Source organism: Hemitrygon akajei, chromosome 5 (assembly GCF_048418815.1).
Source record: "Hemitrygon akajei chromosome 5, sHemAka1.3, whole genome shotgun sequence".
NCBI lineage: Eukaryota > Metazoa > Chordata > Chondrichthyes > Myliobatiformes > Dasyatidae > Hemitrygon > Hemitrygon akajei.
In genome coordinates this window covers 195,201,691-195,221,600 of record NC_133128.1, presented here as the reverse complement: position 1 = coordinate 195,221,600, position 19,910 = coordinate 195,201,691, and the positions used below count along the sequence as shown (strand labels likewise).

The 19,910-nt window shown below is 40.3% G+C and overlaps 1 protein-coding gene across 4 annotated transcripts in view; it reads left to right on the top strand.

Annotated features, from left to right (window-relative positions):
• nckap5l (NCK-associated protein 5-like) overlaps positions 1 to 19,910 on the top strand; it is an 883,389-nt gene that overhangs the window by 444,686 nt on the left and 418,793 nt on the right. For all 4 annotated transcript variants that reach the window (XM_073047595.1, XM_073047596.1, XM_073047597.1 and 1 more), the window contains one exon: positions 12,848 to 12,938. In XM_073047595.1, coding sequence (XP_072903696.1) covers positions 12,848 to 12,938 — 91 coding nt within the window. The remainder of the gene's footprint in view (positions 1 to 12,847; positions 12,939 to 19,910) is intronic.

Below are 19,910 nucleotides of genomic sequence, written 5' to 3'. Positions count from 1 at the left end.
TTGCTTCTTGTTCTACTGAATATGGTGGACATGCTATGTCGACACCAGAATGTGTGGTGACACCCACAGGCTCCCCCAGCGCATCCTTTGGTTGTTTGTTGTTGATGCAAACAATGAATTCCACTGTGTGTGATAAATAAATGAATCTGAATGAGGGAGACATCAAAGAGGACTGAATGGATGTGGTGATGGGAAATGTTGATAGCAAGTGGACTGAGGGTCATGCTGGTGCCTGTCCCTGTGTGTACTAAGTTTGTGACAGAGCCTGGTCTTCAGGTATCTTGTATTTCCTTGTCATTGGATCAATCATCTGATCAATACCTTGTAACAGCCAGTGTGTGATGATTACCCACACAACTGTATATTCAGTTTCTTAGAACTGGAATGGAAGTGAATTATCCTTGATCCTAATGGAATGCCTGGGATGAAGAAAAATGTTAGCTGACAACAGGTACTGCAGATTCTAGAAGTCTAGAGCAACACATACAAAATGCTGGAGGAGCTCAGCAGGGCAGGCAGCATCTGTAGATGGGAATAAATAGTCTACTGAGACCTTTCATCAGGACATCCGAATATTGGCTTCTGCACCTCTTGTGAATGTATGGAAGTCTGAAAAAAAATAGCACACTGTTCTCGAAGAAGCATCTTTTAATTGTACTTACCTTAAGTTTGCTTTTTCAACCGGATTATATTTTTTTAACTCTACAAATATTCAACTCTATAAATTGACCTCATTTCCCTGGTAAAGCAGAATATCTACATACCCCTTATCCAGGTAAAATCCAAAACTAATCGGCGTGAACAGTACCAATTTGCCCTTTTCAGCCACATTCTGATTATTTCTCTCTATCCTATATATTACATACAAAACAAAACTTTAGCTACATGTTCAGAAAAAAATGCTGTTATCAGCAAACAGACAGATGAGCAATACTCAATATAAATATATTTAATTCAGCTTTTCATGATAAAGCTATCAAGCAATGTTACCCTAGGGTGCATGTGCACACTCATCCTTTGCTACTGGTGCAGAAAGGAATTTGAACTGCACACAAAACGTTGTCACCCTCTACCGCATTGGCATGTTCAGTATATTTCATGATCGCACACAATAAGACATGAGAGAATAGGACCAATCAAGTGTGACAATGGAAAAGTGTGTATAGAACTGGAGGAAATAGCAGAGGTACTTATTGAATACTTTGCTTCAGTATTCACTACAGAAAAGGATCTTGGCAATTGTAGGGATGACTTACAGCTGACTGAAAAGCTTGAGCATGTAGATATTAAGGAAGAGGATGTGCTGGAGCTTTTGGAAAGCATCAAGTTGGATAAGTCACTGGGATTGGACGAGATGTACCCCAGGCTGCTGTGGGAAGTGAGGGAGGAGATTGCTGAGCCTCTGTCAATGATCTTTGCATCATCAATGGGGACGGGAGAAGTTCCAGAAGATTGGAGGGTTGCAGATGTTTTTCCCTTATTCAAGAAAGGGAGTAGAGATAGGAAATTATAGACCAGTGAGTGTTACTTCAGTGGTTGGTAAGTTGATGGAGAAAATCCTGAGAGGCAGGATTTATGAACATTTGGAGAGACATAATATGATTAGGAATAGTCAGCATGGATTTTTGAAAGGCAGGTTGTGCCTTACGAACCTGATTGAATTTTTTGAGGATGTGACTGAACACATTGATGAAGGTAGAGTAGTAGATGTAGTGTATATAGATTTCAGCAAAGCATTTGACACGGTACCCCATGCAAGGCTTATTGAGAAAGTAAGGAGGCATGGGATCCAAGGGGACTTTGCTTTGTGTATCCAGAATTGGCTTACCCACAGAAGGCAAAGAGTGGTTGTAGACAGGTCATATTCTGCATGGAGGTCAGTCACCAGTGGAGTGCCTCAGGGATCTGTTCTGGGATCCCTACTTTTTGTGATTTTTATAAATGACCTGGATGAGAAAGTGGAGGGATGAGTTAGTAAATTTGCTGATGACACAAAGGTTGGAGGTGTTGTGGATACTGTGGAGAGCTGTCAGAGGTTACAGTGGGACATTGATAGGATACTAAACTGGGCTGAGAAGTGGCAGATGGAGTTCAACCCAGATAAATGTGAGATGGTTCATTTTGGTAGGTCAAATATGATAGCAGAATATAGTATTAATGGTAAGATTCTTGGCAGTGTGGAGGATCAGAGGGATCTTGTGGTCCGGGTCCATAGGACACTCAAAGCTGCTGTGCCGGTTGACTCTGTGGTTAAGAACGCATACGGTTCATTGGCCTTCATGAATTGGGGGATTGAGTTTAAGAGCCGAGAAGGTAATGTTGAAGCTATATTGGACCCTGGTCAGACCCCACTTGGATACTGTGCTCAGTTCTGGTCACCCCACTACAGGAAGGATGTGGAAACCATAGAAAGGGTGCAGAGGAGATTTACAAGGATGTTGCCTGGATTGGGGAGCATGCCTTATGAAAACAGGTTGAGTGAACTAGGCCTTTTCTCCTTGGAGCAACGGAGGATGAGAGGTGACCTGTTAGAGGCGTATAAGATGATGAGAGGCATTAATCTTGTGGATAGTCAGAGGCTCTTCCCCAGGGCTGAAATGGCTAACACGAGAGGGCATAGTTTTAAGGTGCTCGGAAGTAGGTACAGAGGAGAAGTCAGGGTAAGTTTTTTTGCGCAGAGAGTGATGATTTTGTGGAATGGGCTGCCGGTGGCAGTAGTGGAGGCAGATATGATAGAGTCTTTTATGAAACTCCTGGATGGCTACATGGAGCTTAGAAAAATAAAGGGTTATGGGTAAAGCCTATGTAGTTCTAAGGTAAGGACATGTTCGGCACAGCTTTGTGGGCTGAATGGCCTGTATTGTGCTGTAGGTTTTTTTTATGTTTCTATGTTTCTAATCGCATTTCCTTCTCCTTTTTCTGAGGTGGATGATGTTGGCAACATGGAGTTTGAGATGATTTGTCTGCAGAATTTACAACTGCCATATTTATACAGTTTTTATTGAAGAAATTATTGATTCACTAAGTTGACTTCCAAAGAAGCAAAGTGTGTGAAGCACAAAGGAACAGCTAGCTTATTTACAGAGGAATGGTTTAATGAAACAGTGTTATGAACTGTAACAATTTAGAAACAAACCAGCAGCAAGAGATCTCACACTGAGTCAGGTGTTAATGTTAAAACCACTTTCTTTACTAATATTTACTTATAATATAGTAACTCAACCAAGATAAACAAAAGTTAGCAGTGTTATGTGTATATATGTGTGTAAATGTAACTCCCAAACTATTGAGCTTGGGAACAAGGTTTAGAGTCTTGAGATGGTAAAGTAGGAAAATTCAGTCATCCACGTAATAAATGATGGGCGAGAGATATTTGTAATCCAGGGTGAAACGTAGAGAAAAGGCAATTACATCAAATTCCACAGATAAACGGAATAACCGTCATCGAAAATCTTATCCGTTGAGCCGCTCCAAATCCACATACGAATTATCACCAAAAACGACCTGTCACAGGGATATCGTCTTCGAGAGGTTACCACATAACATACCCAGGGTTAACACAAGTGGCCCCAAAATCCACTCCTCTGAATTATACGAAGTGACAGTCTCACATTCGTTGTGCACTGTGTGCCGATGTTTAACCCAATCTTTTCGGCTTAAAAGAGTTCCAAACCATCTCAGTGACCATGGCTGAATTTCTGGCAGCTGCTCTCCTCTCTCACTACTATGCCTGTGTAAAAAGCTGAAGCAAACTGATGTCATAGTCCCGCCTCACTCAGGTGCCCTTACAGTAACACTCACAGTACGACTGGAGGCTTGTAATAGTAGAAGCTGCTGCAACGAAAGGTCAGGAACATGAAGCTATGAGAAATATTTATGTACAATACAGAAACTGGTGTTACCTGTGTGTAATGCAAAAGTGGATGAAGTGGAGTGATATTTGGAAACTTGACTTTTTGAAGCATCATTTAACAAGCAAATCACACATGGATGGTGTGCTAAAGCTCCTGCAAGAAAATCCTTCATTACCCGCTACAGGCCTGTTACATATGTTTTGTGAGGGTGCAGATGAACGAGAGTGAAAACGATCGAACCCAGAGGAGATCAAAATTCTTATTGGCGGTGTTTTGCTAGCTGTTAAAATGAATGCCCCTATATATAAAATTCAGTGCGTACATGATGCTGTCACTGGGCAAAAAAATGCACAGCACAAGATTTTTGCGCACACTGCTCATTACAAATTAGAGGGAAAACTGCGATCAAGAGATTTTTATTGGAAATAATTCCGTACAAAATGAGTCATTGAAAGCATCACAGACAAAAATTGGCAAAAATGTGTGCAATTTAGATCACCTATTTACAGAAAGATATAAATATGGTTGAAAGAGTACAGAGGAAATTTACAAGGATGTTGCTGGGACTGGACGACCTGAGTTATAGGGAAAGTTTGAATAGGTTAGGACTTTATTCCTTGGAACATAGAAGATTGAGGGGAGATTTGGTAGAGGTATACAAAATTATGTGGGGTATAGATAGGGTAAATAAAGCAGGCTTTTTCTGCTGAGGTTGGGTGGGACTACAACCAGAGGTGTTGGGGTGAGGGTGAAATATGAAAAGTTTAAGGGGAACATGAAGGGAAACTTCTTCTCTCAGAGGGAAGTGAAACTGTGGAACAAGCTACCAGCACAAGTATTCATGCGAGCTTGAGTTCCGTGTGTAAGACAAGTTTGGTTAGGCTCTGGAAGGCTATGTTTCCAGTGCAGGTCGATGGGAGTAAGCAGTGTAAGTGGGTCAGCATGGACTAGATGGGCCAAATGCTTGTTTCTTTTCTGTACTTTTCTGTAACTCTATGACTCTAATTTCATACAAAATGAATTCTTGAAAGCACCACAGTCAAAAATTGGCAAGAGTATTTTAAAATTTACCAAGCTGCAATCAGTAATAAATGTAGATTATATAAAATTGTTTGGAGAAATTAGAAATCTTGAGTTTATGATCAGCGGCAAACAAGTAGTGGTGAAGTGCCCTGGAGATTTACAAGGATGATGCATGGGCTGGGGTCCTGAGTTACAGGGAGTGATTGGCCACACCGAATCATTTCTCCCCACAACACAGGAACATGTGGGGTGACCTCACAGAAGTTTATAAACTCATGAGGGATGTGGGTTCATAGCTTTTTTTCCCCCAGAGGTGTGAATTAAAAACAAGAGGGTACAGAAACACAGTAAGAGTGAGAGATTTAAATTCTTTACACAGAGACTGACGAGTACCTGGAATGAGCAGTCAGTAGCAGTGGGAGGTGGGCACACTTAAATCATTTGAGGATTTGGATAGGTACATGGAAGGGAAGGGTTTGGAGGATTATGGGTTGAAAGTGGGCAACTGGGACTAGCAGGGAGGATGCTGTGGTCGGCATGGGCTGAAGGACCTGTTTCTGTGCTGTATTACTCTAACACTATGACCCACAGAATTTCTGTCTGTTTTTACACTGTTATCAACAGTTTCAGAGAATGCAGCTCCCTCTTCAGGAGCTTGTAAGCAGGGAAAGCAGTAAGTTTGGTCAGTGGTGACACTGAACCTGCCTCTACCACATGCTGGCAGCCCATTCCACACTCAGCACCCTCTGGGTGAAGAAGTCCCCTAACTTGTTCTCCTTGAACATTTCACCTTTCTACCTTAACCTATAATCTCTGGTTGTAGTCCCACCCAACTTCAGTGGAAAAAGCCTGCTTGCATTTACCCTATTTATACCCCTCATAGTTTTGTTTACCTCTATCAAATCTCCTCTCATTCTTTCACACTCTAGGGAATAAAGTCCCAACCTATTCAACCTTTTCCTTTAACTCAGGTCATCAAGTCCCAGAAACATCCTTGTAAATTTTCTCTGCACTTGTTCAATCTTATTGACATCTTTCCTGTAGGTAGGTAAAAAAAACTGCACACAATACTTCCCTGTAAAATCAGGCCTTGCTTAAATTAAAACAAAAACAATATTACTTTGTTGCAATCAGTGTAATTTTTTGATTTTTGCCAAACATGCAGAATGACTTGCTTGGTAGGAATGAATCCAAATTCATTACTAGTGAGCAAATCGGACAGACAAAGCTTGCCACGATCTGTCCATATGTCTGAGACTCCAAAAAAGCCACTTAGTAATCTGTATTTCCTACAACGTACTTTTGCTATGCGTGTCCTCTGACCAATGATAAAGAAGTCAAAACTGCTGCCTTCCTGCGCCATTATCTGCCAAAGTCTTTGCTGGTCTGGGTTTACACCTTCCAGCTGTGACAAAAATGTCTTTTAGGCTGTTAGCATCTGTTTTTTTGTAACTTCTAACATTGTTGATTAAGATTAGAGAGCAAGACTGTTAGAATGCAGGAGTGATGCAGGAGTGATGTTTGTATTTGCAGATTGCTCAAGGAAGAGTGGATGAGGAGAAAGGGGGATGAAGTGATCTGGGAACTGGTCATGTAAATTTGATTTGTACTGTAACTATGAAGAACAAAATTGATAATGTGAATGCTGAGCTTTTTGAAGTCTTTGGCATTGCAGAAACTGTAAATTCAATGTGCTGTCAAAGGTTATACTGAACTTAACTTGAATATTGTCAACAGAGACATTTCTAATTCCACTAAAGAAAAATTCAGTTTTCTTAAAGTTCCCATGGGACCGTTTTGCTCTTGAATTTATAGCATAGATTCTGAAACAATAACTTAGTTTTTGACAAGTCCTGATTGTGGCATAATCTCTCATACATGTGTACCGTTAAGCGAACTAGTGTGGATATAGAATTCTCATACCAGCGACCTGCTCAGACCATCCTCTCTAGAAGCAAGCAAGTTATTTGACCATCTTGGTACACCCAGATAGAATATTAATCTCAGGGAAATCCTGTGAATTGGCTTTAAACTAAGTAGCACGTCGGCATGGACCCAACAGCATTTAAAAGTATGGATAAAGTAAAAGGGAGGATGCATGCAGGAGAGGTTATGGAAGTCTCCACAATAAAAAAAGGACAAAAAGCATTAAAAAGGGATAAGAATTTAAATTCCTGTAACATGGAGACATATTTGAAAAGGATCATGTATACAGGACTGAAGGTGTTATATTTGAATAAGGTATATGATGTGTAGAACAGTTAGAAATTGGCAGGTATGACATCACACAGTCGTCATTGAAAGCTGGGAGCTAAATATCCAAGGATACATAACTTATTGAAAAGACAGGAAAGCATGCAAAGGGGGTGAGGTGGCTCTTTTGGTAAAATTGGAAAAAAAAATCCTGAGAAAGAAGTAACATGGGATCGAAAGATGTAGAATTGTTCTGGGTAGAGTTCAGAAACTGCAAGGTTGAAAAGACCCTAATGGGAGTTATATACAGGCTTTTGAACAGTTGCCAGGCTATGGGCTACAAATTACAATGGGAAACAATAAAAATAGCATATAAGAAGGACAATGTTATAGTAGTCTTGCAGGATTTCAATATGCAGATAGATTTGGAAAATCAGGTTGGTGTTGCATCCCAAAAGAAGTGGTTTGTGGAAATCCTTATGAAATGCCTTTTTACAGCAACTTTGTGGTTGAGCTCACTAGAAAAAAGGCAATCTTGGATTGGATACTGTGCAATGTACCAGATTTGATAAGCAAGAATAAAATAAAGGAACCCTTAAGAGGCAGTGATCATAATATGATAGAATTCATCCTGCGTTCTGAGAAGGAGAAGCTAAAATCAACTGTATCAATATGATGAATGAGTAAACATAAATACATCGACATGAGAGAGGAGCAGGCCAAAGTAGATTATAAGTAAATTACGTTAGAACAGCAAGAACTGCAGTTTCTGGGAGTAATGCAGAAGGTCCAGGATCAGTTCATGCCGAAGAAGAGGAAGCATTCTAAAGGGACGATGACGCTGACAAGTGAAGTCAAAGACAGCATAAAAGAAAAACAGAGAGCATATAGCAAAAATAGTGGGAAGATAGAGTATTGGGAAGCTTTTAAAATAGAAAGCACCTAAAAAGCAATAAGGACGGAGAAGGTTAACTATGAAGGTAAGCTAGCCAATATAAAAGAGGCATGATAGATATTCACTTTCCAGGGCCAAGGAGATTTATTTTTGCCATGTTCAGCTTTCTAACTTAGCAGCTGTAAGCTTCAAGTAATTTTGAACTTCCACCCAATATTGTTTGTTCAGCTTCTTGTTATAAAGGGGAGCCAGTTTTCAGTTTTTAATGTAAATGGCAAGCAGTAATCAGTCTGAAGTTCAAAGGATAACATTACAAATGAATAGCACTGTGTGTAGAGCAGAAATTGCTGGCCACAGCGTGGGGCTGGCTGCTTAAGAGATGCAGTGTAAAACAATGGGGTTATGTTAATTGGGCATACATCAAACCGGACAACACTGGCTATATTAGTTAATTCAATGAAGTTTGCAGACCAGATTTATAATATCACTTAACACATCAAATAGATGATCTATCAATAGTCGGAATATTTATGTACTTAAAGAGTCAGATTCAGGGCATCAATTGTGAATGTCTCCAAAAGCTTTTAGACCACTCGTGTGAAAATGTATCTGAAAAAATATCACGTGTGTGAAGTCACCCAAGTGGCAAAAAATAGTATAAATGTTAGAAAGCAGTCAAGTTTGTTAGGAAGGGTCAAGAAACATCAGGAAGAATGACAGAAAGATGGAGTGAATTAGAATCTATTCCTTTGCTTTCAATTTCTGTGACAGATGACTTGTTCATTTGCAACTCATTGGTACAGTACATCTTTTTAGCCTATAGGCATTACACCTGTGTTTTAGAAAGTGTTTGTGATTTGGAGATCTTTTATAAGATGGAAATCCGCTGAGTTTTAAATGTTTTTTTTACTAATTTTATCTAAATTTAAATTGTATCACTAAAGATAAGTGAACTGTACTTAAACTACCTTATTAGCTGGAAGTATCTCCTCCTGGTAGGGTGGGGGCCCACCATTCAAATTGTGGTATTGACAACTAAACTGGCCATGGAGGATAAACAGAAAAGTGACCTAGCCTTTGATGAGTAGGTGGCAATAGTATAACTGCTCTTAATGAGGGTACCCATAGATCTCTATATCAGATAGGGATTTAGATCTTCATTATGAGTTTGGAACTTTGTGTTCAGCAAACACAATGCCATCACAAAGGATACCAAAATGATTTTTAAATATTTGAAGAGTTAAAAAAAGAGTCAAGAATGGACATTCGATTGCTGGAAGATAACATTGGAAAAGTACTCACGGGGAGAAAAGAAATGGCAGATGAACTGAATCAATGTTTTGTGTCAATCTTCACTGTGGAACATACTAGCAGAATGCCAGAAATATGAGAGTATTAGGGGGAGGAAGTGAGTGTAGTTGCTAATACTAAGGAGAAGTTGCTTGGGAAGCTGAAACGTCTGAAGATAGATAAGTCACCTGGACCAAATGGTGTGCACCCCAGCATCCTGAAAGAGGTAGCTGAAGAGATTGTGGAGGTGATTCTTTCAAGAATCACTAGAATCTGGATTGGTTCTAGGGGAGTGGAAAATTACAAATGTCACTCCACTCTTCAAGATGGGAGGGAGGCAAAAGAAAGAAAATTATAGGCCATTAAGCCTGACTTCAGTAGTTGGAAAAATGTTGGATTCTATTATTATGGATGTGGTTTCAGGGTATTTGGAGGTGCTTGAGCCAAAGTCAGCATGGTTTCCTCAGTGGGAAACCTTGCATGACAATTTTTTTGGAATTCTTTGAAGAAATAACGGGTAGGATAATCAAAGGAGAAGTCAGTGGATGTCGTTTTCTTGGATTCTTAGAGGCATTTGGTAAAGTGCCTCCCAGAGGCTGCCAATCAAGGTAGGAGCCCATGGTATTACAAGACAGATACTAGCATGAATATCAGATGGGCTGACTGGCAGGAGGTAAAGGGGTGTTATGTGCAGGGGCCAATGTTGGGTCTGCTATTTTTCACCTTGTATGTTAATTGCCTGGATGACGGAATTGGTGGCTTTGGGGCCAAGTTTGTCGATAGCGCAAAGATAGGTGGAGGGTCAGGTGTGTTTGAGGAAGCAGGGAATCTGCAGAAGGATTTGGACAATTAGGAGAATGGATATCAAAGTGGCAAATGGAAGTGCAGGGAAGTGTAAGGTCATGCACTTTGATAGAAGAAATAAAGGTGTAGACTATTTTCTGAACAGCAAGCCAATTCAGAAATCAGACGTGCAAAGGAACTTGGGAGGATTCCCTTAAAAGTCAACTTGAAGGTTGAAGTCGTGTAGTAGAGAAGGCAAATGTACACATTTTGAGAGGACCAGGATATAGATAGATAGATAGATAGATAGATACTTTATTCATCCCCATGGGGAAATTCAACTTTTTTCCAATGTCCCATACACTTGTTGTAGCAAAACTAATTACATACAATACTTAACTCAGTAAGAAAATATGATATGCATCTAAATCACTAATTAATAATTAATAATTAAAAAAGCATTAATAATAGCTTTTAAAAAGTTCTTAAGTCCTGGCGGTAGAATTGTAAAGCCTAATGGCATTGGGCAGTATTGACCTCTTCATCCTGTCTGAGGAGCATTGCATCGATAGTAACCTGTCGCTGAGGAAGGAAAATGTAATGTGAGGATATAGCATTAGCTGCCTCATGGTGGTCTGATCACATTTGAGGTATTGTCAGCAGTTTTGGGCCTATGATCTAAGAAAGAATGTGCTGGCATTGGAGAGGGTCCAGAGGAGGTTCACAAGAATGATTGCTGGAAAGGAAGGGTTAATATATGAGGAGCACTTGATGGCTCTGGGCCTGTACTTGCTGGAGTTTAGATGAATAAGGGGAAATCTCATTGAAGCTTGAAAGGCCTAGACAGAGTGGACGAGGAGAGGATGTTTCCAACAGTGGGGGAGTCTAGGACCAGAAGGCATACTCTCAGAATAGAAGAGTGTCCCTTTGAAACAGAGATGTGGAGGAACTTCTTTAGCCAGAGTGTGTTCAATCTGTGGAATTCATTGTCGCAGATGGCAGTGGAGGCCAAATCATTGGCTATATTTAAAGTGAAGGTTGATTGTTTCTTGATTAGTAAGGGTGTTACAGGGAGAAGGCAGGAGAATGGGCTTTACAGGGAAAATAAATCAGCCACGATTGAATGGCAGAGCAGACTCAATGGGCCAAATGGACTAGTTCTGCTCCTATGTCTTGTGACTATCATCAGTCATCTCTGGCTCGTGTAATGGGGCACCATTGACAATATGAAATGATGGGTAGTCACTGACTGCACCATTTGTCATGTTCCCATGCCCCCTGCACTAACGAATATGATCTCCCCTGACCTTGCAGATATTTGGTGGGTTCAGAGCTTCTCTCACAGCTGTTCTGATACATATATTTTTGGGAACACTTCCTCATTGCATTTCTGTTCAGAATACATTTCATCATGCTGCGCTTTCTAAAGCTAGTTGATTTATTTGTGGTGAAAATTTTAAATATTTTTATTATGGTAAAAGCTTACTTTTCCAAATTCTGGTTGTGAGAAGACTGACTAATTCTTTTTGACATGAAGACAGTAAATTTAAGGTTGCGTTTCAGCTGTTCTAAATCAGTGCCAATATTTATGGTAAAGATGGATCTTCCTGGAGTATTTGTGGACTTGATGAACATCAGATTGTGAGCTAGGATTGTTCCAGTCTGTCACATAAAACTACGTACTACTGTCTGAAGTGTAGATTAGATGTGGTTAATGCTGATTCTCATTTGGTCAACAGATGGTGAAAGTATTCATCTTGTGCTTCTTGAATAATAAAAGACATGAACAAGGACTGAATAATTGTAAGAAAGTGGTTGATTAGTCAGTCCTGTTCACTTTAAATCTGTGTGAAACCTCAGCTAATTAGATGCTGCTGTGTATATGGCCTGTAGTGCAGATGCTGCTAAAAGGTTATGTAATTTAAAGATGGAAAATACTACAAATGCATGCCTTTTTGTGGTTCCCTTGTACATTAAATATTTAAAAACTTATCAGTAACATTGTAAATTCATTGTTATTAAAAGAAGCATATAAGACCTGAGTTCAGTTATACTATTGATGCTATTCCTGATATGCAATTTAAGCGCTGAAGCTTGAATGATTGCATTATGTTCATCACACAAATGTTTGTGAAGCCTCAAGGATTTCAGTGGTGTGGATGCCTGTATTAAATGATGATCATTTTGTTGTGAATTTGCATGGATGCTGATTATTTATTTACCTTTTGTTGGGAGTTCCATTTCTTATTGGTGTCTAAACTAAAAAAAATAGTTTAGTTATAAAGTAATCTACAATGTATTCTCAGCAAAAATGTTCCTTTGTTTATTTTAAGCATTCTGCTTTTGCTCAGCTCTTCAGTGAGCAATGTCAGTCTTCCATGAAATTCTCAGATTCTGATGAAAATGAAAGTCCAAGCACGTGAGACTTACTTCACCTGTGCACAAATTGAATCTCCTACTTGAGAACAATTGTTACAATGAATTACTGTTGAGTGGTCTGACTTGAACCCAGTGTGACTGCTTCACTTTTCACTGGTCTTCAGAGTGCTATTATTTCTCTGTTGGAAGGCATTAAGTAGAAAGCTGGCACTTACTCACAGGGAGAAAGTGAAGACGCAGATAAAACGTGATCTTCTGTTTGCTCACTGTCCCCTTTTGCAACTTGTTCAAAGTTTCATTAGCTCACAGCATTTAACTCGTTTGTGTCACAGAGCAATGCGTATTCTTAGAGGAATAATTGAGAAAAGATTGCAAGCCAACTGGGAAAAATAAAAACACCGTGTAAAGCTAATTCCTTATTTTGTTTCAGGATGGAAGAGACTGTAAGAAATCTACTCCAGAATCAAGGGGCAAGAGCACAGAGTGCAGGAACAGCAGCTGATCTTTTAAATGCTTGCCAGGTAGGAAGGAGTTCATAATTGTGGAGCTATGAAATTGCTGTGTCTATTTGGAGGAAAATGTTTCCAGGATTTCTAAATAATTTTATTATTTAAAAATAAAATGCTTCAGCAATTGAAGATGAAGATTGCAAAAGTCAACTGATTAAGGAAGTAAATACTAGTAACTGTCAAAGCTCTCTGCTGATTTTGCATCTCCATCTGGTATAGAAGCAGTGGGGCATTGGACCAGAAGTCCCTACAAAGGACTGTGGGAACAAGCAAGTGGTTCATAGGGGTCTTCCTATCATCCACTGGGGACATTTATCAGGAGCGCTGTGTATGCGGGGCCCTCAGTATTATCAAGGATCCCACCCATCCATCCAGCATCCTCTTTGACTTCCTACCATCAGGCAGGAGACTCTGAGGCTGGCCAGAACGGTCAGGATGGGAAACAGTTTCTTCCCTCAGGCCATTAGTCTTCTGAACTCCCTGCTGCATCGCATTCGAAGTGTCACTGGTTAATCTGTTTTGTACCTTACAATATTTAATTTATACACTTTACTTTGTTTATCTGTAATTCTTACTTTCCAAAGTTATTGTGTGCTATATGTGTGTTATGTGTACTACTGTGCTTTACACCTTGATCTGAAGAAACGTTGTTTCGTTTGGCAGTGTGCATGTATACAGTTAAATGACAATAATCTTGACTTGATTCAAGTTAGCAGTAATCAGCATGTGGTTCTTTGACGTACAGTAAGTTGTGAGCATTCGTACTAGATTGAGCATAGAAAACCAAATAGCCTTGGCCACAGTACTTCCCCTATACTGCTGCCATGGTCCATCAAGATATACAACATCTCTCTCTGTCAACAATGGTGATCCCAGCTATTCTTCATTCATGGTAGAACTTGCAGAATATTTGCCCTGTTAAGAGTCCAGTGTGACTTTCATTTCCATTTCTCCTAGTTCTCACCACAATGGTAGTGGCATTGATGGGTATCTTCTGGGAGGTGGCATAGACTTCCTCATGTCTGTTCATCATTGCAATAGTAACATTGATTTCCAAGCCAGGGACACTGCAACCTAACTGACTTTGAACACCCAAGATGACTTCTAACTGTAGCTTCAGGAATATTTCTAGAAAATCCCACCTTGGGAATTCGCATCCCCAGAGGTTAAGAATAAAGCTCAGTCATAGAAACATAGAAAACCTACAGTACAATACAGGCCCTTTGGCCCACAAAGCTGTGCCAAACATGTCCCTACCTTAGAAGTTACTAGGCTTACCTATAGCCCTCTATTTTTCTAAGCTCCATGTACCTATCCAAAATTCTGTTAAAAGACTCTTATCGTATCTGCCTCCACCACTGTTGCTGGCAGCCTATTCCACGCACTCACCACTCTCTGAGTAAAAAACTTACCCCTGCCATCTCCTCTGTACCTACTCCCCAGCACCTTAAACCTGTGTCCTCTTGTGGCAACCATTTCAGCCCTGGGAAAAAGCCTCTGATTATCCACACGATCAATGCCTCTCATCATCTTGTACACCTCTATCAGGTCACCTCTCATCCTCTGTTGCTCCAAGGAGAAAAGGCCGAGTTCACTCAACCATCATCAAAGTCAATCTCATCAAAGCAAATCTCAGTGATTGGGGAGTGTAGAATGGCTAATTTTAAATAACTTGCTAGAACTTGCAGAAATCTCAATTTCAAGGGGTGGGAGCAACTTGGGGAACTAAAGGGAGACTGGTTGCCTGGGCCCAATGGACTGTATGCTGGGGTTTTCAATGAGATGGCTAAAAGAAGAGTGGACCCATCAGTTTCATACTTTGCCAAATGCTGAGAAAATATCAAAAGATTAGAAAACAGCCATTCTGACTCCCTTTTTCAAAAAATGATAGACAATAGGAAGGGAACCATGGGCCATTTTGGTTTAACAGTTATTATTGGCTTGATACTAGACTTCATCAACATAGTGGAAATAGTGACTCATTAAAGAAAGTCTGATTATAATTAAAATTCAAGAGTGAATTTGTGGAATTCTCTGCCCTGGCACATGGTAGAGACTAAACTATTCAAAGTATTTAAAGTGATTGTGTTGCCTTTATGGCATTTGTTTAGTTTATTATATTTTTGCTTTAGTAATTCTTGTTATCGTTTTCTAGTTAAAGTTAAGATTGTTTAAAGTAAATTCGTTGTCTGTGATATATCGCGGCATGCGATGACGTCACACCCGGTTTCGCCGCGTCTTGTGGGAAAATACCGGTTTGGAAAAACGGGAAGGAGGGGGCTTATGTGTGCAGGATCAGCGCGAGAAAAGTTTCTTTCTACGCACTAGAAACATTAGTGAAGCAACGTCGTAAGTTCATGAGATAATCGATATGTTGAATTAAAAACGTTAACGCTGATCCTGTTAAAAGTTATGACGGTTGATAAAGTTTATGTTTTTTGTTATTTAAAGAGTTGCAGATAGTTTGTGTTGAAGTGTATTTAAAGTCAGTCGATGGCGTAGGTAGATTCTGACTGTATGTTGCACTTTAATGTAATATAGTTGTTGTAGTTTTACTTTTGCAAGTATTTATGATGTAAATGTGATGTCAAGAAGGAAACAAATACTGTATATATTTTGTATTGTTTTATCAACAGTTTTCACCATACATTAATGTGGAAGAGTGAACAGTAAACGGTTAATCTTACTGGGACCGCCTCATTGACTGGTTTAAACTTGGTGTTTAGTTCAGAGTTCTTTTACACCTGTGCGAGAACACTATAGTGAAGATAGATAAATATTTGGTAGATTGAGGAATAAGGGGGGACATGGAGAAAGAAGGAAAGTTGAGGCTTTATACAGTAGATCAGCTATGATTATATTAAATGATGAGGCAGGCTTAAAGGAGTTGATGGCCTAAGCCTGCTCCTGTTTATTGAGTTTTTGTGTTCTTGTGAAACTACAGACTTGTTAGCTTGATATCAGGAATTGGGAATGTGTTGGTAGCAATAATGAAGAATGTGATAAGAAGACGTTATAAAATGGAGTGGGTTTATGAAAGGGAATTGATGCTTGACTGATCAATTGGAGGTCAGAGTAATGGATGTGTTGTATTTGATGACATATTCTCACTCAGGAGGTTTGTGAACAAGATTGCAGGATGTGGAACTCAGGTATTGTTTTGACATAAATTGTGAGTTGGTTAACAAGTGCTGCAAGTAATTAGGTCCTTCTCAGGGTCCTTCATAGAGATTTGTGCTTAGGTTTCAACTATTCATAAACTGTATTGATAACTTAGCTAAGGGAAACATGTCTAGCTCTGACATGAATATGAATAATGAAGAGGATGCGAAGGGAGTTCTGGACATAAATGTTGAAAGGGTACATCAGAGTACAATATCGAGCAGGAGTTCCTAACCTGGGGTCCGTGGATCTTTCGGTTAATGATAAGGCTACGTGGTATAAAGAAAGTTGGTAACCCTTGATACGGAGATATGTAGGGTTATGCAGTTCTCTAGGAAAAAGAAACAGAAACACTGACATTTAATTTACAAACATGGAAAACCTACAGCACAATACAGGCCCTACGGCCCACAGTGCTGTGCCGAACATGTACTTACTTCAGAAGTTACCAAGGATTACCCACAGCCCTCTATTTTTCTAAGCTCCATGTACCCATCCAGGAGTCTCTGAAAAGACCCTATTGTATCTGCCTCCACCATTGTCGCCGGCAGCCTATTCCACACACTCACCGCTCTCTGTATTAAAAAAAACACAACCCAACGTCTCCTCAGTACCTACTTCCAAGCACCTTAAAACTGTGCCCTGAGAGAAGGAATTCTAGAGATTCAAGCAGCCTCTGTCTCCTTGTACATAAGGCATTAAAAGGTGACATTTAGATGCAGCAGGTACTGTATATAGAAAGGCAAATGCCTGGGCAGATGAGATCTATAGTGAGATCCAGTGGCTAGGAAGCTGGTTCTGGAGAGCAAAACACGTGATAAGGCAGACTTGTCCAATGCAGAAACAAATCCTTTGGTGCACCATGTCCATTCAGACCATTGTTCTATACTAATCTCAGTTAATAGTACTTGGTCAATAGTCATCTATGTATTAGCTGTTCAAGAGCTTGTCTGGTGGTTGTCCCTGATGTCCAACAATGACAGGGGACCTGTGTGGGAGAGTTTTAAAGTGGAAAAGCTGTTGGACAGTGGCAGTTCCACTCTCCACCTCGGAATTCAGTGTCTAGTGGTACCAACAAACATCACCAACTGGGGCCTTGTTTGCAGTGGATGACCGGTAGAGGGCACCTTCTGCGCCTTATCATGTGTTTCGCTCTCCATGGAGCATTGCAGTACCAGCTTCCTAGCCACTGGATCTCACTATAGATCTCATCTGCCCAGGCATTAGCTCTCCCTGGACACCCTTGTTGTTGAGTGACTGAAGCCACTGGAGAAAAGTACTGGTAGATATGAAGCTGCTTCTTTATTTGGCATAACAAAATGCAGCAGGAATCAACACTTACAGTCAGAAGGCTTCACTGGCCCAACATGGGGCTCAATATTTTATGCGTTATCCATCAAAGGGCAATTCCATATTTACAATGCTTTCTTTGAATCTGCATACAAACTTCACACCTTCTGATTTGCACCCACACCACAGACATCTAATGAATTTTAATCAGCGTTGTCTGGTCTGTGATTCATAGCTGTTAGAAACCCTTTATTAATTTAAGTTGAACCAACAATTTACATTCAGATTTTAAGATTGGGAGCTGAGAAGTAAATGCACTCTAACGACTCCATTCAGCCCAAGTGCTTGTCTACATACTTTATAAATGCTGTGAGTGTACCTGCCTCCACCAGCAGGCAGCACGTCCACATTCCAACAACCTTCCGAGTGAAAAGGTTCTTCCTCTTTTCCCCTCTAACCCTTTGACCTCTTGCTCTACACCTGAGGCTTCTAGCTATAGGTACCTCTGCTATGGGGAAAATTTCCCAGTCTATGCTGGAAAAGATTTGAGTATAAGAGCAAGGATGTTTTATTATCTTTAAATAGGACTTCGGTAAGACCATTCAGTCTGCACTCTCTAGTTTCCGTTATCTAATAAAAGATGTACTAATGTGATGAATATTCACCAGACAGGATCCTGGGAATGGGGGCTTTGTCATATGAAAAGCGATCCACTAGGTCTCTGTTTTTCTGAAAATCAAAACAACTACAGATGTTGGAAATCTAAAATAAAAGCAAAAAGTGCTGGAAATAGTCAGTGGATTAGGTAACAAATATAGGGGCAGAAAATGAAACAAGAGTTCATCGAAGGTCCTGTATCAGAACTGTGAAGAACAGAAATGTAATTTGCTGAGCTTTGGGATGGTGGAGGGTTGGTATCTCTTTAGGGTAAAGCTGGGCTGACTGTGGGATAAGGTCACCTGGTCACAAAGAACGTAGCAAATAAGAACATACTAGAATACAAAAGACAAAAGGATGTAGTCATACACCTTCCCTGTGACCACATGGGTTTCCTCTGACTGCTCCAGATTCCTCCCACATTCCAAAGACATACTGGTTGGTAGGTTATTTGGTCTTTGTAGATTGTACCACGATTAGGCTAGGATTCAGTTGGGGGATTGCTGGAGGCACTGCTCAAAAGGCCAGAAGGTCTCTTCCACTCTGTCTCTCAATCGATCGATCGATAAATAAATAAATAAATAAATAATGTCAAACACAAGCAAAATTGCAGATACTGGAAATCTTGACGAAGGGTCTTAGTCTGAAATATCGACTGTTTAACTTTTCTCCATAGATGCATCCTAGCCTGCTGAGTTTCCCCAAAATTTTGTGTGGTTTGCTTGAGTAGATAAATGTCCTTTTTGAGAAATGCAAAATACTCAACAGGATGCATAGAGGTTCTTTCTGCTGGTTAAGCATTGCCAAGCTTTGTGTCATCAATGTACCGTTTAGTGAAACCAGTTAGGATTGAACTGAGGAGAAATCTTCATTCAAAGCATGCTGAATAGTTGGATTTTTAAATATCTAAGACAGCTGTGGAAGCTTAGCATTGATTTCACTTGCAACTGAAATCAATAGTCTTCAGAATATCAGAGGATTCAAAGGATGTGGGAGCACATCAGGAAAAGGCTGAAGTTCAAGGATCTGACATGATCATTTTGAATGGAGGTGTAGATTCAAAGGTTTGAATTACCTATCTTTTGTTATTATGATTGCTTTCATATCTTTTAAGATTCCCTTTGAATTACATTGCTACTGAATGCTCAGGAGAATCCGCTCAAAGTACGCTCAAACAACACTGAACTACGTAAAAAACAACACAGAAAAAAGCTACACTAGACTGCGGACCTACCCAGGACTGCATAAAGTGCACAGAACAGTGCAGGCATTACAATAAATAATAAACAAGACAATAGGCACAGTAGAGGGCAGTAAGTTGCTGTCAGTCCAGGCTCTGGGTATTGAAGAGTCTGATAGCTTGGGTGAAGAAACTGTTACACAGTCTGGTCGTGAGAGCCCAAATGCTTTGGTGCCTTTTCCCAGACAGCAGGAGGGAGAAGAGTTTGTATGAGGGATGCGTGGGGTCCTTCATAATGCTGTTTGCCTTGCGGATGCAGAGTATAGTGTAAATGTCCGTAATGGTGGGAAGAGAGACCCCGATGATCTTCTCAGCTGACCTCACTATCTGCTACAGGGTCTTGCAATCCAAGATGGTGCAATTTCCGAACCAGGCAGTGATGTAGCTGTTCAGGATGTTCTCAATACAACCCCTGTAGAATGTGATGAGGATGGGGGGGTGGGAGATGGACTTTCCTCAGCCTTCGCAGAAAGTAGAGACGCTGCTGGGCTTTCTTTGCTATGGAGCTGGTGTTGAGGGACCAGGTGAAATTCTCCGTCAGGTGAACACCAAGAAATTTGGTGCTCTTAACGATCTCCACTGAGGAGCTGTCAATGTTCAGCAGGGAGTGGTCGCTCCGTGCACTCCTGAAGTCA